The 27,460-nt window shown below is 41.5% G+C and overlaps 2 protein-coding genes across 4 annotated transcripts; one reads left to right on the forward strand and one right to left on the reverse strand.

Annotated features, from left to right (window-relative positions):
- Positions 1-1,718: 1,718 nt before the first annotated feature.
- On the forward strand, positions 1,719-12,277 carry ANKRD22 (ankyrin repeat domain 22). Of its 3 annotated transcripts, none has more exons than XM_085065303.1 (6): positions 1,719-1,957; positions 8,014-8,205; positions 8,999-9,106; positions 9,421-9,498; positions 10,335-10,433; positions 11,179-12,277. In XM_085065303.1, the coding sequence occupies exons 1-6, from the start codon at positions 1,937-1,939 to the stop codon at positions 11,254-11,256; spliced, it is 576 nt and encodes a 191-aa protein (XP_084921429.1). In that variant the 5' UTR covers positions 1,719-1,936; the 3' UTR covers positions 11,257-12,277. The 3 variants fall into 3 exon arrangements, with proteins under 3 accessions (XP_084921429.1, XP_084921430.1, XP_084921428.1); XM_085065304.1 differs by having other exon boundaries at positions 9,002-9,106; XM_085065302.1 differs by lacking the exon at positions 1,719-1,957 and having other exon boundaries at positions 7,699-8,205.
- A 596-nt stretch (positions 12,278-12,873) lies between these two features.
- On the reverse strand, positions 12,874-26,137 carry LOC146435351 (lysosomal acid lipase/cholesteryl ester hydrolase-like). Its single transcript, XM_085065301.1, has 10 exons — positions 26,030-26,137; positions 22,411-22,549; positions 21,024-21,138; positions 19,780-19,978; positions 19,062-19,171; positions 17,420-17,556; positions 16,701-16,841; positions 15,491-15,562; positions 14,535-14,603; positions 12,874-13,559 (listed from the first exon to the last, which is right to left on the reverse strand). The coding sequence occupies exons 2-10, from the start codon at positions 22,540-22,542 to the stop codon at positions 13,326-13,328; spliced, it is 1,209 nt and encodes a 402-aa protein (XP_084921427.1). The 5' UTR covers positions 22,543-22,549; positions 26,030-26,137; the 3' UTR covers positions 12,874-13,325.
- Between the last annotated feature and the right edge of the window lie 1,323 nt (positions 26,138-27,460).

A 27,460-nucleotide genomic window follows, 5' to 3' on the forward strand; every position in this document is an offset into this window, starting at 1 on the left:
TTCTTAAATTTAACTAACATCTAGTTTAGACAATGAGTTTACCTTATTACTGCCCTGGTGAAGGCCTTTCTGACAAACATTTAGTTCTCTTCTGGCTCACATGAAACTTTTGAACTGTAAAAATCTGTCAGGAAGTAAGAATCATGTTTCCTACACAGACAGTAGGTGACAGTTTGCCCATGCATTGAGTCTTGGCACACCCTGGAGAAAAAAAATAGTCATAAAAAAAAATCAGGATTTTAATCTTCATTTACAGGCATGGCAAATGAAGCAATATGGGAAGCAGAAGTGAACCTGTGACTATATACATTGGCATGAGTCTCATACCTCTTCATGGTTGGGCTACTTAACTGTTCTTCAGCTGAAGCTCTGAACAAAGTAGACTTTGTGCTTTTCAAGAGGAGCTGAAATGTGATGCTGGATTAAATGGAAATTTACACAATCTTGGGAAAAGTGTTGCCTGAAGCTATTGCTCTGCTTTGTAGAGGATGAGCTTTTTTTTCTTCTTTCATTGGTTTGTTTGCTGTTTTTTTAAATACTTTTTCAGATTACCATACATTTATTTATTTATGTTAGGAAAGGATTAATTTAACTACTAAGTTATTTTATGTAGCAGCTTAGTGATTCAATATTTCTTTCAACAAGCTGTAGTTTATAAATTCCAGCAAGCTGGTCAGTAGATGGAGGCGGATGTGAATATCTTAGAATCTGGATGTGAAGAAATATTGGTGACGAATACCTTTTCACCATTGAGGTGTTACTCTTCCATGCCCAACAGCATATTCCCCATGTGCTGAAAGATCAGTGTGTTGTGAGGATCCCAGTGAGTTTGTCACAGGTAGGTGTTATGTCTGTTTCTGTTCCGTGCCAGCCTAATTTTCTTCAGATAAACAGCCATTGCAAGGGCTAGAAATGGTGCCAGCAAATGAACACCACAGCCAGTGGTGCTCACTACTTTAATTACAGAAGTCTGGAGATAGAATAAGTAGTTTTATATGGTACTCCATCTCACTGGGGAATAAATATGAAAATTATTTGGAAATAGAAGTTCTCAAATGTAAGGCAAAGGGCTTGGATTTAGATGCCTGCTTACATGCATTTTTAAAGCTTGTTTTAAAATTTGCTTGAAATACAGGAAATGTGATTTAAAGTACAAAGGGAAAAGATATTTTGAGATGAATGCATATACTTGAAATATACATGCCTTAATGGGAAAGGCTGAGTGTAGTACAGAAATGCTATGAACATCTTATCCTCAGGGCCATCGACAATAATTTCCAATTAGCATAGAAAATGATCAGGTTAAACATTAATTACATTCATTGTTTGGGCTGGGCTAGGAAGAGAAGATAGCAAAACTAATAAAAGTGGCCGGCCTGTTTAATTAGAGAGTGAGAGGCTAATTATACTGGGAGGTCTCATTAGTGTGTGGGTTCTAGTTGCTTCCCTTGTCCTGGCAGGCATTTTGAGGTGTTCTTGCAGAGGGTTTGGAATGTGTTTTAGTCAGAACTAGCTTGAGTGGCAAACTACCAGTTATAAGTTTCAAGCTCTTTTTACTTTTCGCTCCTCAGTTTCTTTACTTGTGAAACTTTGTTCCTCTCTCTCCCTCCTCTCCTCGACCTGTTTTGCTACTTTCCTTTTTCGGTAACTGGAGGATGTTATTGCAAAAAATGACAAAGGAAAATGCTTCTGTGTTGTAACTTGTTTCGTCAGTCTGCCACAAGCTGCTGTTCTCAGGTTTACCTCCCTGGGTGGGGTTTCTGAAGACAATTGTTTTATGCTACTAAGTAGAAAGCACAGAAAAGGAGCATTGCTTTAGAAAAAGTGTTATTTTAAGTTAAATATTAACCAGATTCAAACAAGCTGAAGCGCATTTCAAGTGAGGCTAACTTGTTGGGCTGTTGAACAAGAAGGAACCCAAGAGTGAAGAATAGGCATGGGGATTCTCTATTCAGAGGTACGTGACCATTTTCTGCAGTTACTGACGCTCTCAAAGGTATGGATATTCAGCTGTTGAACATACGGAAGGGCTTGGTTTGTTCCCTTCGCAGCCTCCCAGACACAGGCTTGTACAGATCTGGAAGTTTTTCCCCTTTGGAAATGTTTGTCTTCGTCTATTACAAGTTGTCAGTAGCACTGTTTATTGGAGCGAAGAAAACGCCATCATCTGTGTAATTATTGTGCTTTTACAAAGTACGCGTCCGGCATTTTTTGGTGTTCTGTGTTGACATCAGAATGGTTCTGAACATGATGCAAGCAACAAGCAACTTTGCAAAAAGCAGACAACTCCTTGGCTTACGCTGAATACCAACAAAAAAGCTCATGCCTAAACAACCCTCCTGCTCTCTCTATATTGTTTAAGGAAGGTAATCTTTTTCTTTTTTGTCTTACCTTTAGGGGTTTGTCCCCAGATTATGGTTCATTTAACTTTTACCATGTACTTTAGCATAAATTCTACCTAAACATATTCTTTTCTAAATTTCCCACTTGTATGTGTGGGAACAAATGAGAACTTTGATCCTTTGTGATCATGAAAAAGCGTGTTGCGCTGGTGTTTCTTTTTCTGCAGACAGTATTACATAGCTGTTTCTTTAAAAGGTTACATTTCTATGCTGAAAGCCACCCTTTTATTGTATAAAAGCTCTTCAACGAAATCAAGTATCTTCTTCTCTTTCAGTATTACAAGGAGCTTGAATCTGTTCATTCATAAGGTGATGGGCTGAATAGATTATAGCTTATTCTGAAAGGATTTCTTGCCTCTCTCCAGATCTACTCTGAGATAGTGTTGCAGTGGAAACCAGTGTCATCCAGGTCAATTACACAGGTTTTTAAAGAATGATCAAATGCTGTCTATATTTTTCATTCTTATTAGTTAATATTTTCATATACATTCATTTTCTTTCTTTAAAAATATTGAGATGGAGTTTTCTGGGTAAACTATGATTCATTTACAGAGGATGGAAATCTAGAGAACTAAAAGTTAAAATTGTAAGTTGCCTTTTCTGAGAAGTGTGTATTTGATATTAGTGTATTCCTCAGCATTCGAAACATAATTTAGACTTTCCTGTTCAGTTCACAGCATGCTTTTGGAATAATTTTTTGTTCACAGGAAGAGGCTATGGATTGGTTCGGAATATTTTGACATTATGAAGTGTCTTCTTCTTGTCTAAACGACTGCAAAGAATAGATGCAATTTAGGCAATCCCCTGTGGTTCTAAAGGAGGAAGCAATTACAAACTGAAATTGCTCTCCAAGTTGCAGGACAGGCTTTACCTTCACCTCCTCCTCTCTATTGGTTGAGTGCTTTGTCCGTCATGCTATACCTTTAACCTTTACTTCATGTGTGGTAGAACTTGCTAAGCAGCTCGATGTTTATCCCTAGCTCAGCAAAGCTAAGCAGAGAGAGGTACAATAAACTCTAGAAACAAGCAGACAACTTCAGATGCAGCAGTTCATCTGGATCTGAGTAAACTACTGGCACCTGACATTAGTCATGTTCCACAATTGGTTAAAAAAAAAATCAGTTCTATATTTGTTCTTCCTGACAGTGAAAGTTTTATTGCTTTTCTTGACCCCTTATTTGGTGACCTTGTACTGAGTGATCTCAGCCATGAAAAACCCTTACATGTTCTATCAGTACTTTTCACCTTTCTTGAAGTCTTAGATACTGAACTATTAAATCCTGGTCTGAAAGGCTTGCAGAAGAAGAAGTATTGTAGAAAGAGAGATTTTAAACACTCAATCATTGGCATATCTAATCTTCAAACTCTACTTTCCAGTCTCCAGTGTCTGCCCACTGCTTTTCTTCAGCTGGGCAGACTATGCTCTAATTCACATTTAGCCCTGATGCTAAAGCTGGGAAAAGACATCTCTGGTGAGTGTGGAAGGAGTGTTTGGTGCTGTGATTCTCTTCTTTCACTCCCTTCCATCGTACATTATGTGCAAGGTCACACTGTCAGGTTCAAGTTGTGCACCTTGTCAGAATGCTGGGTGCTGCTGCAGCAATGAGAATGGGAGCAGAGGTGAAGGACTTTGCTGCCAGACACATCAAACAGGCACTCTCTTCCTCTTGACCTGAGCTGGAACTGTGGATCCCACTCACCCTCCCTCCAGAGCTGAGCTCATGTCTGTGTTGGTGCAGTGTTGGTTGTGCCTGTGCTGGGTCTGCCCTGCTGCACTGTGGAGGTGAGCCAGCTGTGCTGGGAGTTCCCTGGGACAGGAAAGGACACTGGGATTTATAAACGATGTGGTGAGGGCGGGAGTAGCCTCTCAGTGTCTAGGACTGCAAACCTCTCCTCCAGAAGTTGAGAACTCAGTTCCCAGTTATTCTTTCTTCAGAATTTTTTGTTGTGGGGGCACTGGCCTTTTCTCCCCACACATCCCTAAAGGAGATGCCATAGACATTATATCTGTGCTCCAGCTGCCAGTGCATCTCTCCCAAGGGAAGCTGCAGGGATTCTCCTGGCTGTTCTCCACTGCCATGAGACTTCTGCTCTCATAGCCCTGCTCCTCTCCACACCTGAGCATAAGTCTGAGATACGAACTTTGGCTTCTTTGCATATGGATTGCACCTTGCATGCAAAGCCCAGGTATTCCGAGTACTATCCCACAGGTTTATTTCTCTCTTGTGTATGATGGGTGGATAACAATAACATAGCAACAGTAATAACCATAACATGGATCTGAAGCTGATAAGCTGTATCATTACTGCGGCAATCTTCTGACACTGTAGAAAACTGAGATTTTTCAGTCTTTTATCCGTCAGGCTTTTATACAGACTTAAAGGAAAAATGTTTTCTTGGGTTTTGCATGCAATCTGCTGCTTGTACCTAACATTGTTGTAACGCCGTACTTGGCCTTCCTGCTGATGCTCCAGATAGGTGCCATCTAATGGTCTGTTTGTAAGAAATTCTATTAATGTTTTTTGAGCAAAGTTTGGAGAATTATTTGAAAAAATCTTAAGCACAGTTAGCCCTCCTTTCAATAGGGCTGCCAAAGTGACAACCCAAAAAAGTGAGAGGTGGAAGAGAGATTTGTGGCTGAGGCGTCACAACCACAGAAATCCTGGCAGCTGCTCAAACCCCAGCCTGGGTGAGGCAGGTGTTGTGTTCATTCTGTTGCTACTGGAAGCCTGTTTTGTTACTTTACCTTGCTTATGAATGGAAATCTCTTTCTAATTTTCATGCTAAATTTCTTGATCAGATATATCACCTTGTTCCTTGAAATTAATTGGTTCTTCTCTAACACTTACCCTTTATTTTATTTTGGAACACCTACAATGCTGTCTCTCCCCAGCCCAACGAAGCAAATCAGTCTTTCTTCAGGCTCTTCCTATTCCTCAGTTGTAGAGATGTTTCATGCTCCTGCCATAGTCTGATGTCATTTTTGGACTCAGCTGACAAGAACTTTACACATTATCCCAGTTAAGTGTCTTCTAAAACATCGCTTTCTGTGAGAGAGGCTGTCTAACACAGCATTTGTCTTTCTTAGATAAGTGACTAATTGCCACCTATTTGTAATTTTTCTTATCTTTATACTTTACTAAAACATTTTTTTCTGAATCCTTATTATTGTTGATATCAATATCATGAACTTACAGTTGTTTGTATTGCTTTGTTCCTTTGTTTAAATATTCTGTTTCTATGTGTGCTCTTCCAGCCATGGAGTAATGTTTGCCAGTTTGGGAGGTATATTAGAAGTTTGGTCTGTGGGACTCTTCGCTTTTCTTTGACTTAAACTTGTTTTAGAGAATACAAACCAGTAGAGTGAGCCTCAAAAAAATCCCATAAAAACAGGGAAAAAAGTTTGTGTTTCTTTGTTGTTTTTCTCTTTAAACATGAATGGAATATGTTAATGCAGAAATATAATTTCTACAAAGAACCCCCACTGCAGTGGAATAATAATGACTAAAAAATGCTTTAAAAACATCAGTTACCCAGGTGTTAGTTGTTGGAATTGATGAGAATTGCTTCCTTACATTCTCTGTGCCCTGGATGTTTTCTGAGGACGGCTGGTTTCAGTAGGTGAAAGAGCATGTGTGACTTGTGTGTGCTGGTCTTTCCATGACTTCAGTCCTAAATAATGTGGTCTCTTAGGAGTGGTCTGTGTGCCATCACTGCTCATGGCTCTAGAACTGAGTTCAACAGAAGTGTAAGGTTTAGAAAAAGATCCCATGGGTCAATGAGAGTATCAGTCAGAAATGCCTTGGGTTCAATGGCCTGGCAAGTAAAAGGCAATACAGAAAGAAAAGCAAAAAAGCACATCCTTTGGTGCCATGAGCTGCTGAATTAGCAAGAATCAGTCTAGAAAGGAGTAAATTTATATGGTAATGACTGGGATTTGAGCAGGTGTTCAACCAAGCAGCAAATCTCCTGCATCTTTAAATAAGAAAAGCAATATCTAAAAACAGGAATGGTAGGGAAATCAGAGGTGCAGACAGCCCCCACATGATCTTCTCTTTTCTGGACATGAAGATACAGTACTAGACACCAACATGACAGAGAGTAAGGTTCTAGAGTTTACATGGCACCTGTGTGCAAGTCACACCAAAAGGGATTTAAAAGAGGTTTTTATCCTTAGACTTATTAAAACAGTTTGGGTTCTGGGGAAGTGAAAAATAGCAAATGGTGTATATATGCTTCTATAATAATACAGACAGATGTGCAGATTTAAAATATGGCATGTGTTCTTCTTAGATTTTTGTCTGTCATAATAAAAACAAAACAAGAAGTGGTGCAAGGTCTGGTAAGCATGTAAATATTTTCTTTGGAAACAAATCACTTCTCTTATGCAGCTGTCCAGAAAACGAAACAATAATGATGCTGGAGATAAATCCCTGTTTTAGATCAAAGTATGGCCAAAAAAGTGTAAATAAGATTAATATTTTTAAGGCAGGAAGGTGGGGTGGGGAGGAGGGAGGGGAGGGAACTCACTGCAGGAGTGAGGGAAGAGCTCAGAGTTCAGAACTAGATCTTTTCCATGTAGAGTATTTAGGATGTAGAAAAAGGGAGAATGGAAAGGAAAAACTGCAGATAATATTAAAAGAAAATTCCTATTCTGGAAAATGTAGGTCAAAATTCTTAGTATCAAAGAAAAGAAACAGACTTACTCTGTTTTTGACTGGACAACTCAAATGCTACCAGTCTGCCCCACCTCTAAATTTTGTTTTCTGCCTGTATTAAGCTGTTAGAAATTTGTTATATTCCTACCATTCCCAGCTTCTCCTTAGTCGGAATTCTTGCTGCTGGAGAGGGAAGGAATTGCAGTTTAGGTTGAGGATATGTAGAAATACTGAGCAGAGCTAACCAGCAAGCAGTTCTCAAAAGCCAAGAAGGACCTGGCCTGTGGGCACACAGGCATGTATCTTAGGCACTACAAGGTCTAGAACAGAAACATTGGTGAGGGCTTGATTTTTCACCTTTCACCTGAAGTATGGCTGTGTTCTGAGAATGGATGAGTCAGGAGTGGTTCCTTCAGCTCAGCAGTGTTCAGCCAAAGAAAAAGCCTGTTGTGAACTCAGAGATGTGGGCTTGTCCCTGCTTGCTCCTTAGTACAGTGACCAATTCCTGTGAGAGTGGAAGCTGGTTTGTTTTTTGGTTTTTTTGTTTGTTTTTTGGGGTTTTTTTTGTTTGTTTGTGTGTGCGGGGGGGGTTGTGGTTTTGTTTTTGGTTTGGTTTTTGGGGTTTTTTTTTTGGTTGGTTGGTTCTCTTGGGTTTTTTTTTCCTTAATTTTTTTTCCTAATGGTTACAATCAAACAGGATTTATTTATTGGATCATAGAAATAGCTTCCAAAAGGAACAGGAAACCCATTCTGCAGTGCAAAGGCTGTGACTGGGGCTGAGGGCTGAGAGCTGTGTGGCAGCTGCAGGCGTGTCTCCTACCACCATCTTCTGGAAAGTATCAAGAACTACAGCCTCTCTCAAGGGTTTCAGGATGTGCAAACAGTAAGCCAGAATGGGAAGCATGGATGCCTTACTGAAGCACGTGCTGATACATATTTTTTTCTCACTTCAGCCCATCTGTCAGGCAGCTTATAACAACGATTTCAACAAAGTTCATCTCCTTTTGGAACGCGACAGCAACTGCCTGAACATCCAGGACAGCTTCAGTGGAGACACACCTTTAATTTGTGCATGTAAACAAGGACACAACAGGATAGTTAACTATCTTCTTAGAAGACATGCTGATGTCAACCTCAGAAATAAGGTAAGTGGCCACTGGACTCTTCCTTTGCAGTGACTGTGCTTTCGGATTCTTGGAGTGCCAGTGGGGACACTGGCAAGGACACCTAAACCCCAAGGTTGTTTCCTACTGAGGCATATACAGGGAAACAAGTGGCACAAAATAGCATCTCTGCTTATTTTGGGGCCCTGTGTAACCCTGTAACTTAGTTTATCCAACTCCGTTTTGACAACAAGTTTAACACCTTAGCACAAAATTTTACAGCCCTGCCCTTTTGTTTCGGTATATTCGATATTCAAAGGTTTGATATATTCAGTATTCAAAGGTTTTTTCAAACTGTTCCCAACAGGAATCTGTGGCAGCTGTTGCTACTTTCCTGTGTTTCTCCAATGTCCCAGAGGAGATGTCCTAAGGTCTCACATGTCCTTGCTTCAGTAACCAGCACTGTAAGCAGGGGTTGTGGTGATTCCTCCTGCTGATTTAACTTGCTGTGAGCAGCAGTAGCACATGACATACCCACTCTCTCCTTTCAGTCTCTCCAGCCAGGTCCAAGTTTGCCGACATACACATGGAATCCTTTGGATCCCACATCCTCCTTGCACCTGTAGTCCAATTTCCATGCCCCTCTGTGTGATAAATGTGCTTCTACTTGAAGGAAGCAAAATGCATGTGTCTATTTCTGCTTGAAAACCACAGGAGTATTTCTAGCAGACAATCTAAAAGGAAGCTTGTGGAATTTAAAATGGTCTTCTTTTGAGAATATTAAACAAAGTCAGATCACTGAATCTAGCAGTAATCAGAGCTGTTTTGTGTTTAGAAGGACCGCACTTGCCTTCATTATGCTGTGAGAAAACGGTTTACCTTCCTTGACTATGTGCTCATCATAATCCTCATGCCAGTTATGCTTATTGGATATCTTCTCATGGTGAGTCTGGATGAAAGCAGGAATGACCCTGTATCTTCCCTTTTCCCTTGATGGCAGTGTTTCAGGCCAGGAACGTGTATGGAATATGGACTGCTTTCTTAAAGCAAGGACTGAATGAGTACAACAGAAGAAGCAGGGATTTTGCTGTGACTGTAGCTGGTGAAGGAATAGAATTGTATTACTGCATTAGTCTGACATTTCCAGAGACCACTCCTCTTTTTGGAAAAAAACCCCCGCTGTTTGGCACAAATGTAGTTAAAACTCTGTGTGGGTGAGCTGTTTTACTGTGTTCCTCTTTCTCTTGCACCCAACAGGTCTCAAAGACAAAACAGAATGAACACCTGGTCAAGATGTTGCTTAGAGCTGGAGTCGATGTGAATGCTACAGACTCTGTAAGTTGGTTTATACAAACACAAATGTGGTTCACATGGAGGAAATGATACTAAAAGCAGAATACAGAACTTCTAGCAACATAACTGGAGTGGGAGCATCAGGGACTGAACCGACCAGGAGGACTCAGTGCTTGCCCTTGACACTTAGACAATAGTTTTATAATGTGGACAGAAGTAATTCCCCAGTGATCAACTAATTCTCCCTTTCTGACCAATGCCCTCATAAGAGAATCCAGGAAAGCCAAGCTGAGATACTTATGTATTAAATATCTGATTCTGTAAAGATTCTAGTGATAAAAGCATCTGGGTTTATCAGCATTTATATGTTTTTGTACTGGAAAGATCTGTGGGCTACAGGGCAAGACCCTGTGTCTTCTCTTGGTCTTCAGAGTTTGCTGATCTGCCATATACATAGTTATGTATCTACTAGCATACTTGGTGTGATAAAGAGCTCTACTACTCTGAGGTAGAAAAGGAGAAACCTCAATTTTATCAGCAATCAAATTCTAAAACACTAAAGTGTAAGCAAACAACATTGTTTAAGATGTAGTTTCTGGGATCAAGATAATGTAATCCTCTGAAATTATTGGCTTCCTGCTGCAGGTATCAAACCTGTTTTAGCAATTTCATACCAAGGAATGAATGACTTTTTTCCCCTGTTGTTCTCATAATAATGCATTTGTTTTACTGTGTAGTGTATTGTGACAGGAAATGGTATGTGTGTTTTGCATCTAGCTGCTAGGGGGAAACTGATAAGGCTACAGGTAGTCCTATTTACCTAAGGTCTGCTGAAGGAACCATAGAAATAAAATACATCTGCTTCTGTTTCCCTTCAGTCTGGTAGCACAGCCCTTCACTATGCCTGTGAAATGAAAAACCAGACAGTCATTCCTCTGCTGCTTGAAGCTCATGCAGACACTTCTGTAAAGAATCAGGTAAGAAGGGGAGGTTGATAACTCTATGTGCTTATCATGGTGCTGAGGCAAGTAAGTACGTTGTAGGCCTTAGCTGGTGCACAGCAGTTTAAAGAAAAGGGTGCACAGCTTCCTGGCAGCCAATTTGGTTTCTGTTTGCAATGAAACATTTGCCCCATTGCCTTTGTTGACAAGAGCAACTTCAAAGTATGAATCCTTCCCTGCTGGATTTCTACCAATAAACACTACCTGCATGTCCCCTGGCTTGGCACATCTCTTAGCTCTCTTTATGGTGCCTCTTCTTAGATCAGAGCTACTCTGTACTTGTTCCTAAGATGTAGAGGAGGGATAAAATTCTTCCATGGGGCTTTTTGTCCTGCTGAGCACCCTTCTGAGAGGGTAAGTCAAGCTGCTTCTGTCACCAGAATAGCTCAAGAGTTGCCCAAATCAATATTGACCTGGGAGTATCTGCATTACTGCATTGAGGTGAGCAGTGTATTACCTATGTTGCTCTTGAAAGCAAATCTTAGTTGAGCTCTGTACTTTTGGATGTCACTCCCAGGAAACAGAGGAAAGGCTGTCCCTGCTGGAGGGGTGGTCTCTGTTCCTGTCTTCAGCCAGGGTAGTGTTAGACCCAGCGTGTCCTGAAACCTTTGTTGGAGAGTAGAAGTGACAGGGAAACTTACACAGGTGGCAAAGTCGGGAAATCTCTTTGTACTTGACCCATATTTATCGTATTGCAATGTATTTCATGTGTTTCTTTCAGGATGGTGAGACTCCCTTAGATATAGCAAGAAGATTACAGTTCCACAACATTGAAAGCATGATAAGAAAAGATTCTTAGCCATCAACGACTCTCAAACATGCAGAAAACTGCCTCATCTGACAATCCACCTTTCACAACAGCCAAAGTCCTGCAGAGGATGAAGGCTGATACTTGATAAAGACTCCGTCCACATCCACCCATGCCTTGCTGCAGACTTGGACAACTTTGTGTGAGATTTGTCAGTACCCCAAGGCCATGTGTGGGCTGAAAGAAGTTAATTTTATTTTACTAAGCCATGAATGATTACAATAGTGTTCCAAATATTTCCCTTCCCATCTGCTTCACCAGTTTTATTACTTGACTTTTGCAGACTGTGGATTTTGAAATCTAGCTATAAAATATCTGGGAGCCTAAACATTGCATATGATGGTTGGCAGCCAGTGAAAAAATAAATTATGCTTTAGAGTGTGTTACTTGTTCCGTAGGGGAGCTAAACAATATGCTACAGCAGTTATAAAAAGTCTGGTACCCTTCCTCTTTATATTTCTCTTCCTACAATAGGAGTGGCTGGGAAAACAGATCCCTCAGTTGAGCATTTCCTCCTTCCGTCCTTACTGCAAGTTTCACTCACCCTGATTCTCACTGTGTTGCTACCAGGGTAGTATTATCTTCTTTTTATATATATATGAAACAGCAAAAAGAGATTCAATGCCCTGCTGGAGACCATAAAGAAAGTCAATTCCCAGATCACTTTAATGCATTAAGAAATAGTAATGAAAATATGGTTGGCTCAGTAGAGAAACAGGTCTCTTGACTACCTTTCCAATACAAACAGTGTACTAAAGAAAAAGAGTCAATAAATGAAATTCAGTTGATGGAAACCAGATGTGTCCTTCCCACAGGACTAGAGAGGATAGCATGCTCTACAGAGTGGTGCATGTAGCAGGGGATAATACCAGTCATAATAATAATATATCCATGAGTCTTGTCTTGCATGGGTGAAGGTAGAAGAAAACCTGTAGTAGTAAGCAATGTATTAAAGTGGTCCAGTGCTTTCTGATTTGATAATGCAGCAATAAAAGGGAAACTCCTTTCATAAGCTGCTGTGTTGTGCCTCCTTGGTCTAATGGATCTATATATTTGTAGACAATTTTGGCCTTTTCCTGTAAACTGTCAGAAGGGCAGAACACAGATGCTGTGATCAGCATTGCTAATGGGTGCTGCACTAGGTGAATGGACATGCTAGAGTATTTTTCCTGTGTTATTATCTGTGAAAAGACAGATATATTTTCCAACGTAACTATTCTATGGGATGCCAACTCCAGCTACAAAGGGTTTTGGCTGGACAAGATGAGCTTGAGGCTGCAGCCAGAAAGACCCTGTGAAACAAAGCTGTATTGCCTGGAGTGCACCTTGCTGGATGGATCTACATCTCTTTATTCCACAGCTGCCATCTGTGGTCATTGAAACTGTGAGGGGTCCAGAGTGTGAGAAGAAACATTTGGGTGATTTGTAGGTCTGGAGGGCAGAGGAATATATCCTCTGCATACTTCTATGAATTTTTTGAGTCTGGATTCCTTGATGTTTGGTAGTCATCTATTGTCTGCTCATTTTCTTGTACTTGAAGATCTCTTGGTTGTGTTGACATTATAGGGTAATTTGAGGAGGGAAAAAAATAATAATAAAAAAGCCAGGTTCTCTGTGAAGGGGATCAATAATTTAATTTAAACAAATATGTCCATTTCAACAGAGAAATTATCAAATCACACGTTTGAGTCTCCATGGGAAGACAAAAATTTGGCATGAGAATGCCTTGATGGGTTACAACAGAATTTAGGCATAGGAAAATTAGTCTTGTAGAAATAAAAACTGTTGAAATTCAGTGATCCCTGCAGTATGTACTCAAATGTATTCATGTTCTCAGCTTTCATTCCTATATACCTCAAACTTCTCAGGAAGACAGCAGTCACAGTAGCACCATGGAAAACCTCAAATTATGAGCAAGAAATAAATAAGAGCAGATAAATACCTATACAGGTGTACACTATGTGTGTCTGTGTGTTTAACTCTTCCCCAGGTATCACCCTTATTGCCAAATAGAAATTTTGGAGGTTTTTACCGAGTGAATCAACACTGTGCTTGTGGTTTCAAAAATATTTTCTTAGTAGTTCAACAATTTTCACATACATTTTCTCAGTTGCATCAAGGCCCCAGATGAAATCAAGATGTCCCCATGCAGGAAAATTCTCATGGTAAATGAGATTAGTAATCCGAGGAAGTAGCCTTGCCATGTCTTTAGGATCTGCAAATGTGTCCTGTCCACCACTCCAAACAGCAGTTGGTATCTTTATCTCCTCTATCTTGTACTCAGGAGGAGCAGTCTGTAAGGCAGGGAGGAGAGCTGAGTGAATGCTGTGTTATCAGAAGATGTGTTCAGAGAAAGGGTTCTGTGTATCTCTCTTTGTGCTTCCTTTCTGCACTGCCTACAGTCAAACCATAAGGAGGAAGGCCACCATCTTATTGTTCATGGCCCTAACCCCATTCCCTGTCTTTGGAATGACCCATCCTTTTCCTGTGTCTTCCTGTAAAGCATGGCTAAGAGCTGTCTTGCAGTTTGACCCTGGCTTGTGCTCTTCAGAGGTATGGGCATGTAAACAGCAGTGACCGTATTCATCAGTCATGGACTGTGGAGGTTTTTCCTGTGTGTATTCAGGGTGAGAAGATCTATAAGTTTTTTGGGGGCATGGAGTGCACCTTTTGGTCTTAGCTTTTATGCTTGCAACTTCAGTGGAAAGGAAATCATTTGGCCATTTATAATTTCACTGTGGAAAATTTCTGAGGCAATGTGCGAGATAGAAGTGATTGATAGTAGCTCTGGAGCCTTTCTGTCTGTGAAAAGCAGTATTTTGGTACAGCACAGGACACTGCAATATGCTGGTTAACAGTGAAATGATTGCCAGTCTATTGGAGAGGTCACTGCAGCTATGAAATTAATTTCCTCCCTTAAATGAAAGGCAGACTCTGAGGATTTTTGGGGAAGTGAAGAGCTCTGTACTCATCCAGTCCTAGGACTTGGATGTGGTTCTTAGCCTTTTTGGAATGATATGTAAGTTGACATGTGGTTGGGCACATCCCTGCATCAGGAAGGAAGGCAAAATGAGTTTCTGTTAATTGTCTGCAAGGGTCTTTGCCTTGTTTTTGAATAGACTTTTACACTTCTGTGTGATTCGGTTTTTACATTATTTGAGACCACTCTATCTCTTGTTAGTACTCCTACTTTCCAAAATTTGAATTTTTCTGTTCCTAGTGTTTCCAAGACCCAAGGATGAGTTCTTAGGGAAGGCATTTTGCCTTACCTGGTTGTATTTCTTCATGTTTTCCTTAGAGCCATAGTCATAAGCTTGAAACCGGCTTGTATATGCTAGCTTTTAAAAGAACAGAAAAAATAAAAGTGATGAGAGAGGAAGAAGTAGAGTGCAGGAGGCATATTCCTTCCTGGGAGTGAAGTCAAGGCTCTGGTAGCAGACTGTGAGTTTCTCCCAGACCTGCCTCTGGTTGCAGTCTTCCAGGGTACTGAGGACAGACCATAGGGTAAGTGGATTCATTGCCTTTTCTCTTGCTAACTTTCTGTCCTGATCCTTATATTCCACCTTCAATATGTTTTGCTACTTAAAATTTTGGTTTACTATCTTAGGTAACTAAGGTTGGGTTCCCTGTTTGTCATTCAGAGTTGGGTTCAATTGTCACATGGAAAAAACCTGAATGTCTATAATGTGTCAGGGCTATTACTAGTCTAGTGTAATATGGCTTGCAGGACTGGTGAGTGAATACCTGGAGTTTTCTGTTTGTTTTTGTAATTTAATTTTTTTCACAAACATGGCAAGTAATTTAATTTGTGAGTGGTGTGTAATAAAGGGTGGGAGAAAGCTGTCAGATTAGAAAACCTTTACTTGAAGGACTTAAGTATCTGGGTATGTGCTAAATGTCTGCATGCTGTATTGTCTTTTCTAGTCTATCTTGCTGTATCTGTATTTGCTTTGTATCCACTTGACTTTGTCAGAGACTGGTGAAATGGACTGCAGGGTCACCAGCTGTCCTTGGTTTGTCCATTTCCAGGCTAGTTGTATCCTGTGGGACTGACTGCTCTTCAGGAGCACATCTATGTTCTAGGCCATATTGAATGTGCAGGTGTTCATGGCACTAGGTGAGAACCCAGTTTCTCAAATCCATAGCCTCTGGATTTTCCTGTAGGCTGTCAGTTGCATAAAAAGCAGTAGTAAGAGATTGTTTACATGTCAGTGCACAGTTATACCTGTCGCCAATGAATAATGTTCTGTACTGATGTTCCAGCTGGGGAATGTCCTACGTACACATCTACTCGACTCTGGAGAGAAAGCAGAAATTTTATAAGACAGAGATACAGTTCTGTGGCAGAATAAGTCTGTGAAGAAACTGAGTTCTTAATATTAAAGGAGTCAGCTTACAAAACATTTTTTATAGCTATGTTAAGGAGCTGTTCCAATTCCATCTCCCTGGACTCTTCCTCAGCTATGTTATCTTTCTCTGAAAACCACATTAGTGACTTAGGCAAGGCAGGAAATACCCTTAATGGTTTAGCTCTGCAACTCAAAAGCTGCAATGCCTTTAATTGCTTTTGCGTTGAACCTCTGATTCTAACTGCTTTCCCATATGTGCTTTTAAAAAGGGTTACAGATGAAAAAAATGGGCTCTGTTGTTACAGATACTGCAGTAATAAACATTATACAAGCCAGCTTCTAAATATTTTGGCCACTGTAAGGGAGACTGACACCACAGCATTCCTATGTTAGCAAGCAGAGGGAAAACTCTGCTGTCCCTCCTGTCCCTTCTGGCTGATGCACAAGTGGTTGTGAATCCCACTGTGGGTGTGCTGCACTCTTCAGCACAAAGGAAGGGCTTTCTGTAGCTCTATACCTCATGGATGGAACTGCTGGGCCAGTTGTGAGCTCAACAAAACCAGGAAAATGCCCCTTACAATAGTACTTTTGGACCAAGTTTTGGTGCAAATAGTTTGAAAATTGTGAAGAAAAATGTTTTTTCCTGTTTTTCAGCTATTTCAGTGTTCAGAGGACCCCAGTGTCTGTATGCTAAGGAAAGAAACTGGCAACTGTATTGCCAGGAAGTCTGTCTCCATTATTTATTGTCTTTCTTTAAAGAACATCATTGTGTAACCAAAATTTCGTTGGTTTAGCCCCAAAAGAGGGTACATCTTGATACAGGCAACATAGCTCCAGTTTGAACTCAGTCCTTTCCTTCTGGAATTGGAATGTGTCTAGTTTTTGGTCCCACCCATCGCTAGCCCTAGTCATGTTTCTGCTGTTGACAGTACATGATGTCCTGGCATTCCCTGAGCCTGCTGAGAGCTGTGTTGTGGTTCATCTACATTTACATGTGTGATGGCAGCTAGACAAGGATAGGGTGCACAAGTGTAACTCTCTGAATCCCTTTAGTTTTACCAGGAGTAGGTGTTCTTGCATACTTACAGAGTTGATATTTTTTACGCTGCCTCCAGCTATGTAGCAGAGAACATGGGTACAAAACTTATCCAGGCTTGTACAGAACTGTGTCACAGGTCCTTTCAGAAACTCGATCTGGTGCGCAGCTCCTTTGCAGCCAAATACTAACTGAGGGGAAGGAAAAGTGCAACAAGTTTTTTTCTTGTAACAGAAGAATTTTATGTGAGAGATTGTTGCTAATAGCCTAGCCTTCATAACACAGTATTCAAAGAGTGCTGGAAAAGCTTAGCCCACAGTACCCCTTAAAACACTCTCTTCTTCATAGTGCATCATTTACTCTTCCTTCTTCATATTGGTCTCACCAATCCTCCAGGAAGCCATCCTTCCATTTCCAGTAGACCTTAATGCCTACTCATTTTTAAAGTCCTAGAGATTGTCATGACTGTTACCGCAGTTCTGGTTTAGTTCCTCCTGCATGGGGCCAGCAAAATTTTAGTTAAACAGTAAGAGTCCTAAAACAGGAGAGAGTTTCACAAGTCTCCTATTTCACTGGGAGCTGCTGCTACAAGCTCTATATCCTGACTGCTTTCCCCACAAGGTTTGGGAACAGATTTTTTGAGAGGACTCAATTCATCCCAAACTCAGTATCAGCATATCACTTGTTTGGGAACACTTTGTCTCAGGCTGAGTGAGGCCTGTGAAGCTTAGTCAGGCATTCTACCTCTCAGAAGAAAAAAATAACATACCCTGAGCAGTGGTTCAGGAAGCCTTGCTAACTTCACCAGAGGGCTTGTGGCATGTGGGCATGCAATGACTGGGCCCAGAGCAAAGAATGCTTTCACCCGTTTAGCCAGCTCAGGGTATGTAGAAAATGCTATGAAGCCTGCAAACATAGAAGGGACAGCCTGAGTTAGTGAAGATATCCTAAACAGACTAATTAAATACATAAACAGTAGCTAGCAAACAAGGAATTACAGTAGATTTGCAGTCCATTGTCTGTTGTTCATGTTTGTGCTGCATGTTTTACTTAAGGAAAGTGTTGAAGCTAAGTTCTGAAACTAATTTTATTTGGGAGGCAAAGTTCATTTTGAAGTGTAGAGCATGTCTGGGCATTGCCTTTATCAGAACAGTTTTGTAGGCAACAATGTCAGTCAGGTTTTGAAGATAACATCAATCGCCTCTAAAGTTCAAGAAAATCTCATAAAAAATGAGGTTTTCAACTAGAGTCTCTAAAGGTCTATGCATGTTTATGCTTTCGTGAAACTAGAGTAATTAGCTGGATACTGGGAACTTTGAGTGTTTTCAACTGATTATTTGCATCATAGGCAGATGAAAAAAGCCTAGATGGTTGGCTTGTTTTGCCTTGAGGGTCTTAAATACTCTTGTGAGAGGCAAAGAAAGAAATGGTTGGAATTTGCAACAATATATGACTATTCCTCATTTCCTTCTCTTTTTTTCTGGCTGTTTACACAAATGAACTGGCAGTTGCTCCTTTCTAATCAATGTCCATTCATGGCTCTTACATATAAACCATAAATATCAAGAACTTTCAACTGTTGTAAGTTAGCTGCATTTAGAGGCCATGAAATGAGTAATGATAAAGACTGGACCCAAAAGAAAAGAAACTATTAATTTTTTTTCTTTCCTAATTTTCAGTCTGTGGCACTATGTTTTCAAACAGTAATGTGGCCAGTAATAGCCACTCATGAACTACAATTTAAACTGTAATATTGACACTAAGTAATTACTTAGTTATGTTGAAGTTATTTTTCCTTGCCTTCAAGCAATTTAATTTAAATTATTGTAATAATATAAATTATGTATTATATGGGCTGGTTTATCTTCTTATTTTTTCCATCCTTTTCACAGCAACAGTGTCCCCAGGGAATTGGTCACCGCACCAAACCTGCCAGAGTTCAAGATGCATTTAGACAATGCTCTTAGGCACATGGTGTGAGTGTTGGGGCTGGTCTGGGCAGAGCCAGGAGTTGGACTTCAATGATCCTTGTATGTCCCATCCAACTCAGGATATTCTGTAATTCTATGATTCTAATTGTCTGTCTTAATGCAAAAGAAGAACTTAATGAAAATTCCTGTTGCTGAGAAAAATACCCAATGCCAGTACTTGAAGTACCCAGTAAATGAACACTTCTATGTCTGTAATTATTTTAAAAGTTGGACTATCACTGCATCTTCTATTATTTGCTTATTAAGGGTAACCAAAGCTGATTTTAGAAAAGTTTTGCATGTTTTCCAAACCTAAACCCAGAAAAACTTCTATGCTTTTCTAGCTCTCTAGAAACAAGAAAAACAAGAGAATCAGCGGGGAGACTCACCTATTGATGAAATAGGAACACAAATGGTAGTAAATAAGTGTCCTGACATTACCTGAAGTTGTCCCTTCAGAGTGACCAATATAGTAAACCTCCTTCTGTCCAGTTTTGTTCATGATGAAGTACAGCTCTGCTGGAATATCGTATTTACCCATTTCATCGAAGCTGCAGGGAGAAACACAAAAAGCTGGCAGAGAGTTTGACTATCACAGTGTGAATTACTGATTGTCAGTTTTGTTCATTGCACCAAGCAGGACCCATGGAAGGAGGAGGTTGCCCACTGTGTCTGCGTCCTTGCTTGAGCTGGGGGAGTGGGCAGAGGGATGCAGCAGTGCAGCCTGGCTGCCCGATGCCTTGGGCTCTCTGTGGAGGAGGTGCCAGTCTCACCTGACAGCTGCAGCCGTTAGGGAACTGAATTTGATCAGTGCTTTCACCCTCATGGGCTACAAAACACATTTCTCTCTCAGCTGAAGTCAACTGTGAGAGATCAGATTTCTAGACAAGGTGCTCAGCGTGCTCCAGCTGAGATTCTTACTCTCCCTCTCGCAGTACTGTCCCCCTTTTCCTCAGCTATTTCATTTCCCATTCTCTGAAATCTCTTCCCCAGCCATGCTCCCAACTCTGAGCAGTAGTGAGCATCCCTCTTTGGTTCTTTACTCTCCTGGCTTGGTGTATATCCTGTTCTGATGCTGCTTTAGGTAAAAGCCACCAGGCTGAAGCTATCTAGTCCCCTTGGAGTTTCTATGTTGAGTCATTCTCTCACTACAGAGTACCTGAACTGCCAGAACTCTTTCTGGCAGGGCTTAAGGGTCTTGTGCTTTAAAGACCAGGTGTTCCCTCTGCTGTTTCCAATCCAGACATCATAGCCAGCATCCGCGAGGATGAAACCTAGGCTGTTGTTGGGCAGGTTGGAAATCCAGTGAGTAGCATCTCCTAGAAAAGCATGTTGCAAGAACACTGCAGGCCTTTGCCCTGAAAAATATTTAAATATTCTTATATTGTAGCAGTAATTAATGTGTATTTAATACTGGTGTGCAGAGTTCAGTTTGCGAGAGGTTCCCTTCTTCAAGAATCTCTCAGGAGAACTATACATAGATATTGGTTTGAGAAACCTGAAGGGTTTTTCCATGCAAGCAAGAAGCATTTTATCCTATTTCATAATCATTTTATAACAGGTCTGGCAAATAAAGAATTTGCTGAGCACATCTGTCCTACCTCCTCTTGCACTGGAAACAAACTTACAGGCCCCTATGCTGAAACCATCTACCCAAAGCTGAAAACTGCTGAAGGCATAACAGTGTATGGAAGACAAAGAAAAATTAACCCAAAGAAGGAAATCCACCCTTAGGAACCAACAGAGCAGGGCTGAGAGGCCCCTGATATAACTTGGTTAGTCTTGCTTTGAGAGTCAGGCTGGTCCAAGTGATCTCCAAAGGAGATCCAGTTAGGGGAAGACATCCAAATAAATCATTCCATAATACTAAGAAGGACTAATAATCAAAGTAGCAGTACCCAGGGGACCTCAAATTCTATCTAGAAATTTTTATTCAATTCAAAAAGTAGATGAAACTGATAAAATGCATTTGCTTTTCACTGATGGCCTGATTTCTTACCTCCTTCCTTAAGAATATCTCTGTCCTTCAGAAACCTGGGAATTAATATTCATATGCCTAACCTCAGAGGCTTTATTGTAAGACTGCTATTTTACATGTATATTACTTCGGTTGTTAATGCAAAGCCTCGCCAAATCCAGTTTACCAGCCCAACCCCAGGCCATTTGAGGGAAAAAGTCCCAACCCTTGGATATAACAAAATTATTAGGATCTGAAATAAGGACTGAGATAATGAATGTGTGGACTTCAGATGGATTCAGTATTCAAATCATATTTCTGACTAGGTGCTCTTGTGGAGATGGAAAGGTGTGGAATATGCCCTTGTATGTGCAAAGGGGAAAGATGAGAAATCCATGTAAGAGCTGACTTTCAGACCTTCCTTTTGTCCTATAACTGTGTCACACCTGTATTTTGGCTTTTCCTTCCAGCAGGAATTCTGTTAGCAGTAAGAATGTATCCATCCTCTGTTGTAACTTCATATTCCTCACTGGGGTATCCATGATATCTGATAATTTCACTCTGTGGAAAACCAAAGGAGAGTTCGTTAACATGCCAGTTGCTCTGTTCTGGAGCGTTACCAAGACGAACAGTGTGGATGTGGGATGTGCTGTGATGGTAGTGCAAGGCCCTGGCCACACAGACCATGGATGAGAAAAAAGAGAAAGCAAAGTCCTCTTCAGACCTGTTTAGATGGTGGTTGTCTGGTATTTGGCCCCCTATTAAGGGACAAAGCAGAATGGTACTGGGTGACCAACTCCCTTCTGGGAGATAGTTTGTCATATTGTGCAAGGCTAATAGAGACTGTACCTTTCTGCAGATTAAATATGCAGCCATATCTGTATAAGACAATGCCAAAAGCTCTGGGGATGGTCCATAATGAATTCTTTCTTGCCAAAGTGTGGTTAGGTAAGCCATGCAGGGAAGGCAAACAAGGGTGGAGATCTTGTCAAAAGAACAAATTAGACCACCTACACCTAATTTTGCATGTACTCTGAGGAAATCCTTGGTGACTCAGGGCAAGGCATCTTGGGTTAATTTGCATTGTGAGAATCTCAAGAAGGAGTTCAACCTCCCTTACCACTGTTCTGAGAAACAGTTTCTTATGGAAGGGCAGCCCTTTGCTTCACTTGAGATTAGAAACCAGCCTTTGCCTCCACTGCAAAGGAATTCTTTGTGGCAGCCCAGACTGTTTGGATAGGGGAATTAAGGCTTCTTACAGGCTAGTGCTGGAGGGTTCTTTGTTCTCTTGCCAGGTTCTCACTCCTCCCCTTGTGCAGTAGCCTGAAATACCAACACGTGTTGAGAAATCTGACTGCAAACAGGTATGATGAGGCATGACACAGCTCCACATTTATCGTATCAGGGTTCACCCTAAATGCTTGCAGCAGAAGTCTGTTGTTTGGTTTGGTATGGACTGGAGCATGTAGTTTGTGCTCTGTCCACAGTCCAGGGCTGAGTCTGGCTGCTGGGATCAAAATTCCGTAATCTGGACCTCCAGTGCCCCTCAGGAGGTTCTGGGGAGTTGCCTAGCCTTGGAGCCAAAAGTAGCAGACAGCAGTCCCCATTGCAGTGCTGCATGTCTGTCCTCATGCAATGTGCCAGAGGCACATCTGTCCCTGGCATGTTCAGAGCCATCCCTCATTGTGGCACTGACTCTAAGGCAGGGGTTTTGGAAACAGCAGCCCAGGAAAACAGGAAATGTGGAGGGGGCTCTTAGCTTCCTGACAAGGACTGTTATGTAACTGGGAGAGGAGCTCTAGAAAGAAAGGGAGAGAAAATGACCCAACTTACAACGTTCATGAAGCATTCAGGGTCTCGAGCCTTCTTGCACCGGTTTGTGTCTGCAGTCAGAGGGGAGGCTGCTGTGAATCCTGCTGAAAAGGCAATTCCTTGGGAGCAGAGCAGCACCAGGAGGCACCACATCTTGGGGCTGTGGAAAAAGCACATGCAGGGGTGTGTGTGTTAGGAAGAGAGGTGTGGAATTCCACAGGGAGGCCCAAGAGGCGAGTGTGCTGAAGGTTTCCCAAGGTCTGTTCCCCAAGGGCTGCCAGAACAAGTAGCTGTGTGAGGAAGGGCTGTCTGCAGCTCTCTCTGTTTAACAGGTAGGGTTGCAGAGCAGGAGAGGAAAACGCCCAGGTGTACCATGCAAGAAAATGCCTGAGCACTCTGTAGATTACAAGGGAAAATGGTAGCACAGTTCCTGGCACGAGCCTAATAGAAGCTTGAGAAAGAAGTGTGAGCACCTGACATGACTCTGGTGAGCTCCTGGCATGAAGGGCCACTCCTGGCACCAGCCTAATAGAAGCTTGAGAATGAAGCATGAGCACCTGAGATGACCATCACCTAGCTTCTCTGCCTTTATATCTCTCCACCCTTCTGCCAGCAGGAGAGGTGAAAGGAGAAGAGCACACTGTTTGTTTCCTGTCTCCTCAGGAATGAGGTGAGAGATGTTCAGGATGGGCTCTCTCTAAACCTGCCCTCTCCTCCTCTGGGGCCAAATGCTATTCTTGTGTCTGTCACTGGTGTGCTGGGGTGACAGATCAGATAATGAGGCTCATGAAGGGGCCAGGAATAATTCAGGTGCTCTGTGAGGAGATGTAATGGACTTGGGGCAACACCAGTTCAGTGCCAGTTTGTGCTTTTCTCAGAGGGTGATGTGCCCCAGACTGTGATCAAGTTGTGTTTGAAATCATTTCTTCTGAGAATGTGAAGCAAACAAGGTGTCCATGCGTGGCTCCCCAAAATCCCCATGAGTCAGTTCCTAGTCAGCCTTACCTTGCAGCAGCCAGCCAAGCAGCCATGAGGAGTGAGCAATGGATCCCGAGACTGACTTTGTGTTACCAAAGGCCTGTTTACTTTTTCTCTTAGAAATGGTTGTCCATAGTGCAAATCTTGTATTGGTCATGGGGAAGTGAGACCTTGCCTTTTCCTGGGATGACTGATGGTCCCAGATTATCTTTTCTGAAACTGTGGAGTGCTGTCAATCTAGCACCAGTTTATGCCAACTCCACCTACAGCAGATATTCTTCCAGGTTTTAGTCTTTATTTTCCAGAACACATGCCAGTGAGTGCAGGAACACTGCTCTCTCTGAGCTTCCTGAACCATTTCTTTCAACAAGATAATTTTGACTCAAACACCCCTTAGAAAAGTGAAGAACAGATTCTGTGACCCAGAAAGTTACTGAGTGTGGGATTATAGGTTAAAACTGTTTCGATAGCAAGAGCTCACAAGTTCAGTGCTCCTTGCTCCTTTCGGAAGAACTGTACAAAAGAGATTCCTCCATGAAGCTCAGTACTATGCTTACATATTCAGGAAAAGCCACATCAGACATCACACACCAAATTTTTGTTTTATGCTGTGCTTTAATGTGTGAGGAGAGAATGACACCTGTGAGAAGAAGTGTAGCAGTCATTCTGCATGTGTATAAAGACCGTAAAGATCAGGAAGGAGACCTAAATGTTCAACCGTAGAATCCATGGGATTTAATGCAGTGTAAGGCTTCAGATTCTCACTGTGTCTTGTAGGATGGCTTCACCAGAAATAACTGGGGACACCACTGCTCTTGTAGGCTTAGCTTCCTCAGAATGAGAGGACACACTTCTACGACTGTGACGTGTTTTTGTTATTTCACCTTCCTGTCCATCCTGTAATTAACTTTTGATTTAATTGTCAAATCTCTGCCAAGTCCAGCACTGAGATACAAGCCTGTAGGGTGATGGGGTTAGCAGCAGCTCCTGAGGACTGTTTGTCAGGAAAGGACTGCTCAGGAGGGTTCAGCCTTGCTGGGGGGGAGGTAGGTAAAAGCAGCTGGGGTATGTTCAGCAGCAGTTAGCAAGAGTGAGCTTGCCAACATTTCAGTGCCCATGTAGCTTCAAAGTAGCCACAGCATGCAGGCTTGGGAGTGAATTTCAGAGGAGGACTGTCTGTCTTACAGTTTTCTTTAGGAAACTCAGGAGATAAGTCTGCAACCAGGCATTAGACACGGAGAATGCAGTTTTTAGTGATGAACAGAGGTTCTCATGTAGCCACAGGTTTCTTTAGTCTGTTTCTAGCAAAAGACATCTGCTATGATGAGATATGGTGCTCTGTGAAGTTGTTAGTACTCAGGAATGTTCAGTGTGAAGATCAAGAGAAAATAAAATATTTCCCATCAAGTAATGGCGAAGAAGCACAGAATTTGTGGGATGAGGGAGAGGTAAACAAGGAAAATACATTTTGCCTTTTAGTGACCTTCAATTTAACCTTTAAATTTGACTGAACAAATTTAAAGAAGTCAAACCTCATGAGTCATCAAACAGCTGAAATGAAGCATCATCTGGAAACACCCAAAACTTTAAACTTGGCATCAAAACACACTTCATTAGACGCCCTTTGAAAATCAAATATTTCTTCATTTTTGTTGTAAAACCAGGAAGCCTCACAACTACATACTCAGGCAGTGCAACACTATTTTGCTTTCTGCTGTTTTTCTCTGTTCTAGTGGGAGTGAAATATGCCTCCCTCTCCCAACACTGGCAATCTCTATTTGACAAGAAAAAGTTCTGCTAATATCTCTGCTTGTTTTCAAATCACCACCAAGATTAGTGAAGGCAATGCAGAGCCTAAATTATTCCTCTTGTTAAGGTAAACTTCAGTGCACTCTGTGATCACCTGGCTTTGCTGGCATGGCTTATGGACTTCCAGGTATTCACCTTTTACTCAGATACAGTGGGCCAAGGAGCATCAATCTTGGCAGGCCACTGCTTCCTTAAACTCTAGGAGTAAAGACAGGAGACGTGAACAGCTGTTTTCATCTAGTGAGATGAAGTCAAAAGTAACTATTGAGCATAGTAAACTATCATAAAAAAACATGTGTAGATGGAAAAAAGGGCAGAGAGAAAAATGCCCTTGAAAGTTCCTTACGTACTTTTAAGATGCAGTGAAGCTAAGATGCAATCCATTCTGAAATTTGTCCTTCTATCCTTGTGCCTTAAGCAATCTGGAATCTATTTCATAGAAGCTGTAAGGCATACACACACCAACCAGAAGAGCAACTGTGACTAAACATGGATGAGAATTTGCTGCCTTACTCACTAATAAAACATACATGTGCATTATACGGAAGGAACAGGAGATCCAGATTACACATTGTTGCAATACTTGCACATTCATTCCCTTGTTCTCAGACTGAAGAAAACAAGTAGAAAAAAATTAAATAGTTGCTCTTTTTCTTCCTTTTGTGCAGGTAAAACTTCTTTGCCTTCTAGCTTAAGCAAAGAAAAACTTCTGTGCATAGCAATAGGCTTACAGATGAGAGAGGCAAAACACAGCTTATTTTTACAACCAACTGCACAAAAGCAAGACAGCACATCTTTATGGAGACAGGAAACAGAGAAAGAGACCATGAACATGTATGTACAAGCAACTTACCTCTGCTTTGACTGCCTTGCTTCTGTTTTCTGCCACAGTCCCTGGTCTGACTCCACAGCAGACTGATTCACTGGCAGAAACCTGCGCCGATAAAAGGAAGTCAAAACAAAATGAGCACTTCAGGGAAGCAGCTGTGAGTGTCATGAGCTGGCAGCATGTATTGTAGAGCGTGTTTAAGTGCTGATTTGGCAGTATTTCAGAAGTGGGGAAATCCTTGTGATGAAAAAGATGATCTCGTTTCATTCACAACCCCAAAATGCACCAGGGAACAGGGAGAGGATACAGAGTACCTACAAATCAGTGGTTAGGATGTTTAGCTGGGACCTGGGTGTTGCAGTTCACTGGGGCTGTGGCAGACCTTGATCAGTACTGTTGCCCAGCTGAGGGGCAGCTTCAAATGTAATCTTTTCAGATGGAAAGGAGGAACTATCCAGGTTTTCTCAACATAGTTTCTCAAGAACACTGTCTCTGCTATTGCTATTCATTTGGTTTATATTAAATTTAACATTGCAGACTGACCCAAGTATTTTTTTCAGTAAGCAGGACAGCCCATGAAACCCACCTTATTCTGTATTAATCCCACTCCAGTGCCAAAGAATGCTTGAACACATGTAACCTTTCTCCCACTGAGGGAACAAACAAGGGTTCTTGTTTATCATAAGCCATTTTCATCACCTCTGAAAACACAGTATCTGCAGATCTTTGCTTAACGGCTGAATTAGCTGGAGTCAGCCTGAGGGCTCAGTCCTCACTGAGATTGGCTCAATGACCATGGGCAGAAGGACTTGTTTTGTGTCCTTGGGCACCTGGGCTATAAACTAAGTAGAATCCTCCTACGTGAGGATCAGCCTGTTCAGCCAATTAACTCACAAGTGTCTTGAGAAGAACTTGAGTTTCATCATGGACTTATGAGCTTTTAGAACACCAGATAAGAGGGATGTGTTCTTGGGAACACCATTGCAAATAATATGATGCCTTTGACTGGTGAAGGAAGGAAAGGAGTGAAGTAACAGGATGTCAGTGACAGCACAGTAACAGTTCTGCTTTACATACAAAGTAAAGAACATTACTTGGGATAGTGAAAAAAAGTAGTTTGATAATTTCTCAGTGGAAATCATTGTAACTTGACTCCTCTGATATCTGTAAATGACAATAACTATCATCAAACCATCAATTAATCACTCAGAAGTACTTCTGCAAAATGATGTCTCATCCCTTCTCATGTCTCAAGATGGGATCAACAATCCCCATGATGTGTCCAATGCTGTTTATTCAACCTGCTTTTACTGATTTTCCAGAAAATTTAACTCCCTTCGTCATCTATGGTGTCCCAGGTTGCAAGATAGCTGCACAATTGCAATCTCTTTTCTAGATGACTTTAGGGAATGTTCTGCCTACTTTCAGGTATGATGTTACTGCCTTTAGCATGGA

This window comes from Lichenostomus cassidix, chromosome 6 (genome assembly GCF_008360975.1).
Source record: "Lichenostomus cassidix isolate B80296 chromosome 6, HeHo_3.0, whole genome shotgun sequence".
Taxonomy (NCBI): Eukaryota; Metazoa; Chordata; class Aves; order Passeriformes; family Meliphagidae; genus Lichenostomus; species Lichenostomus cassidix.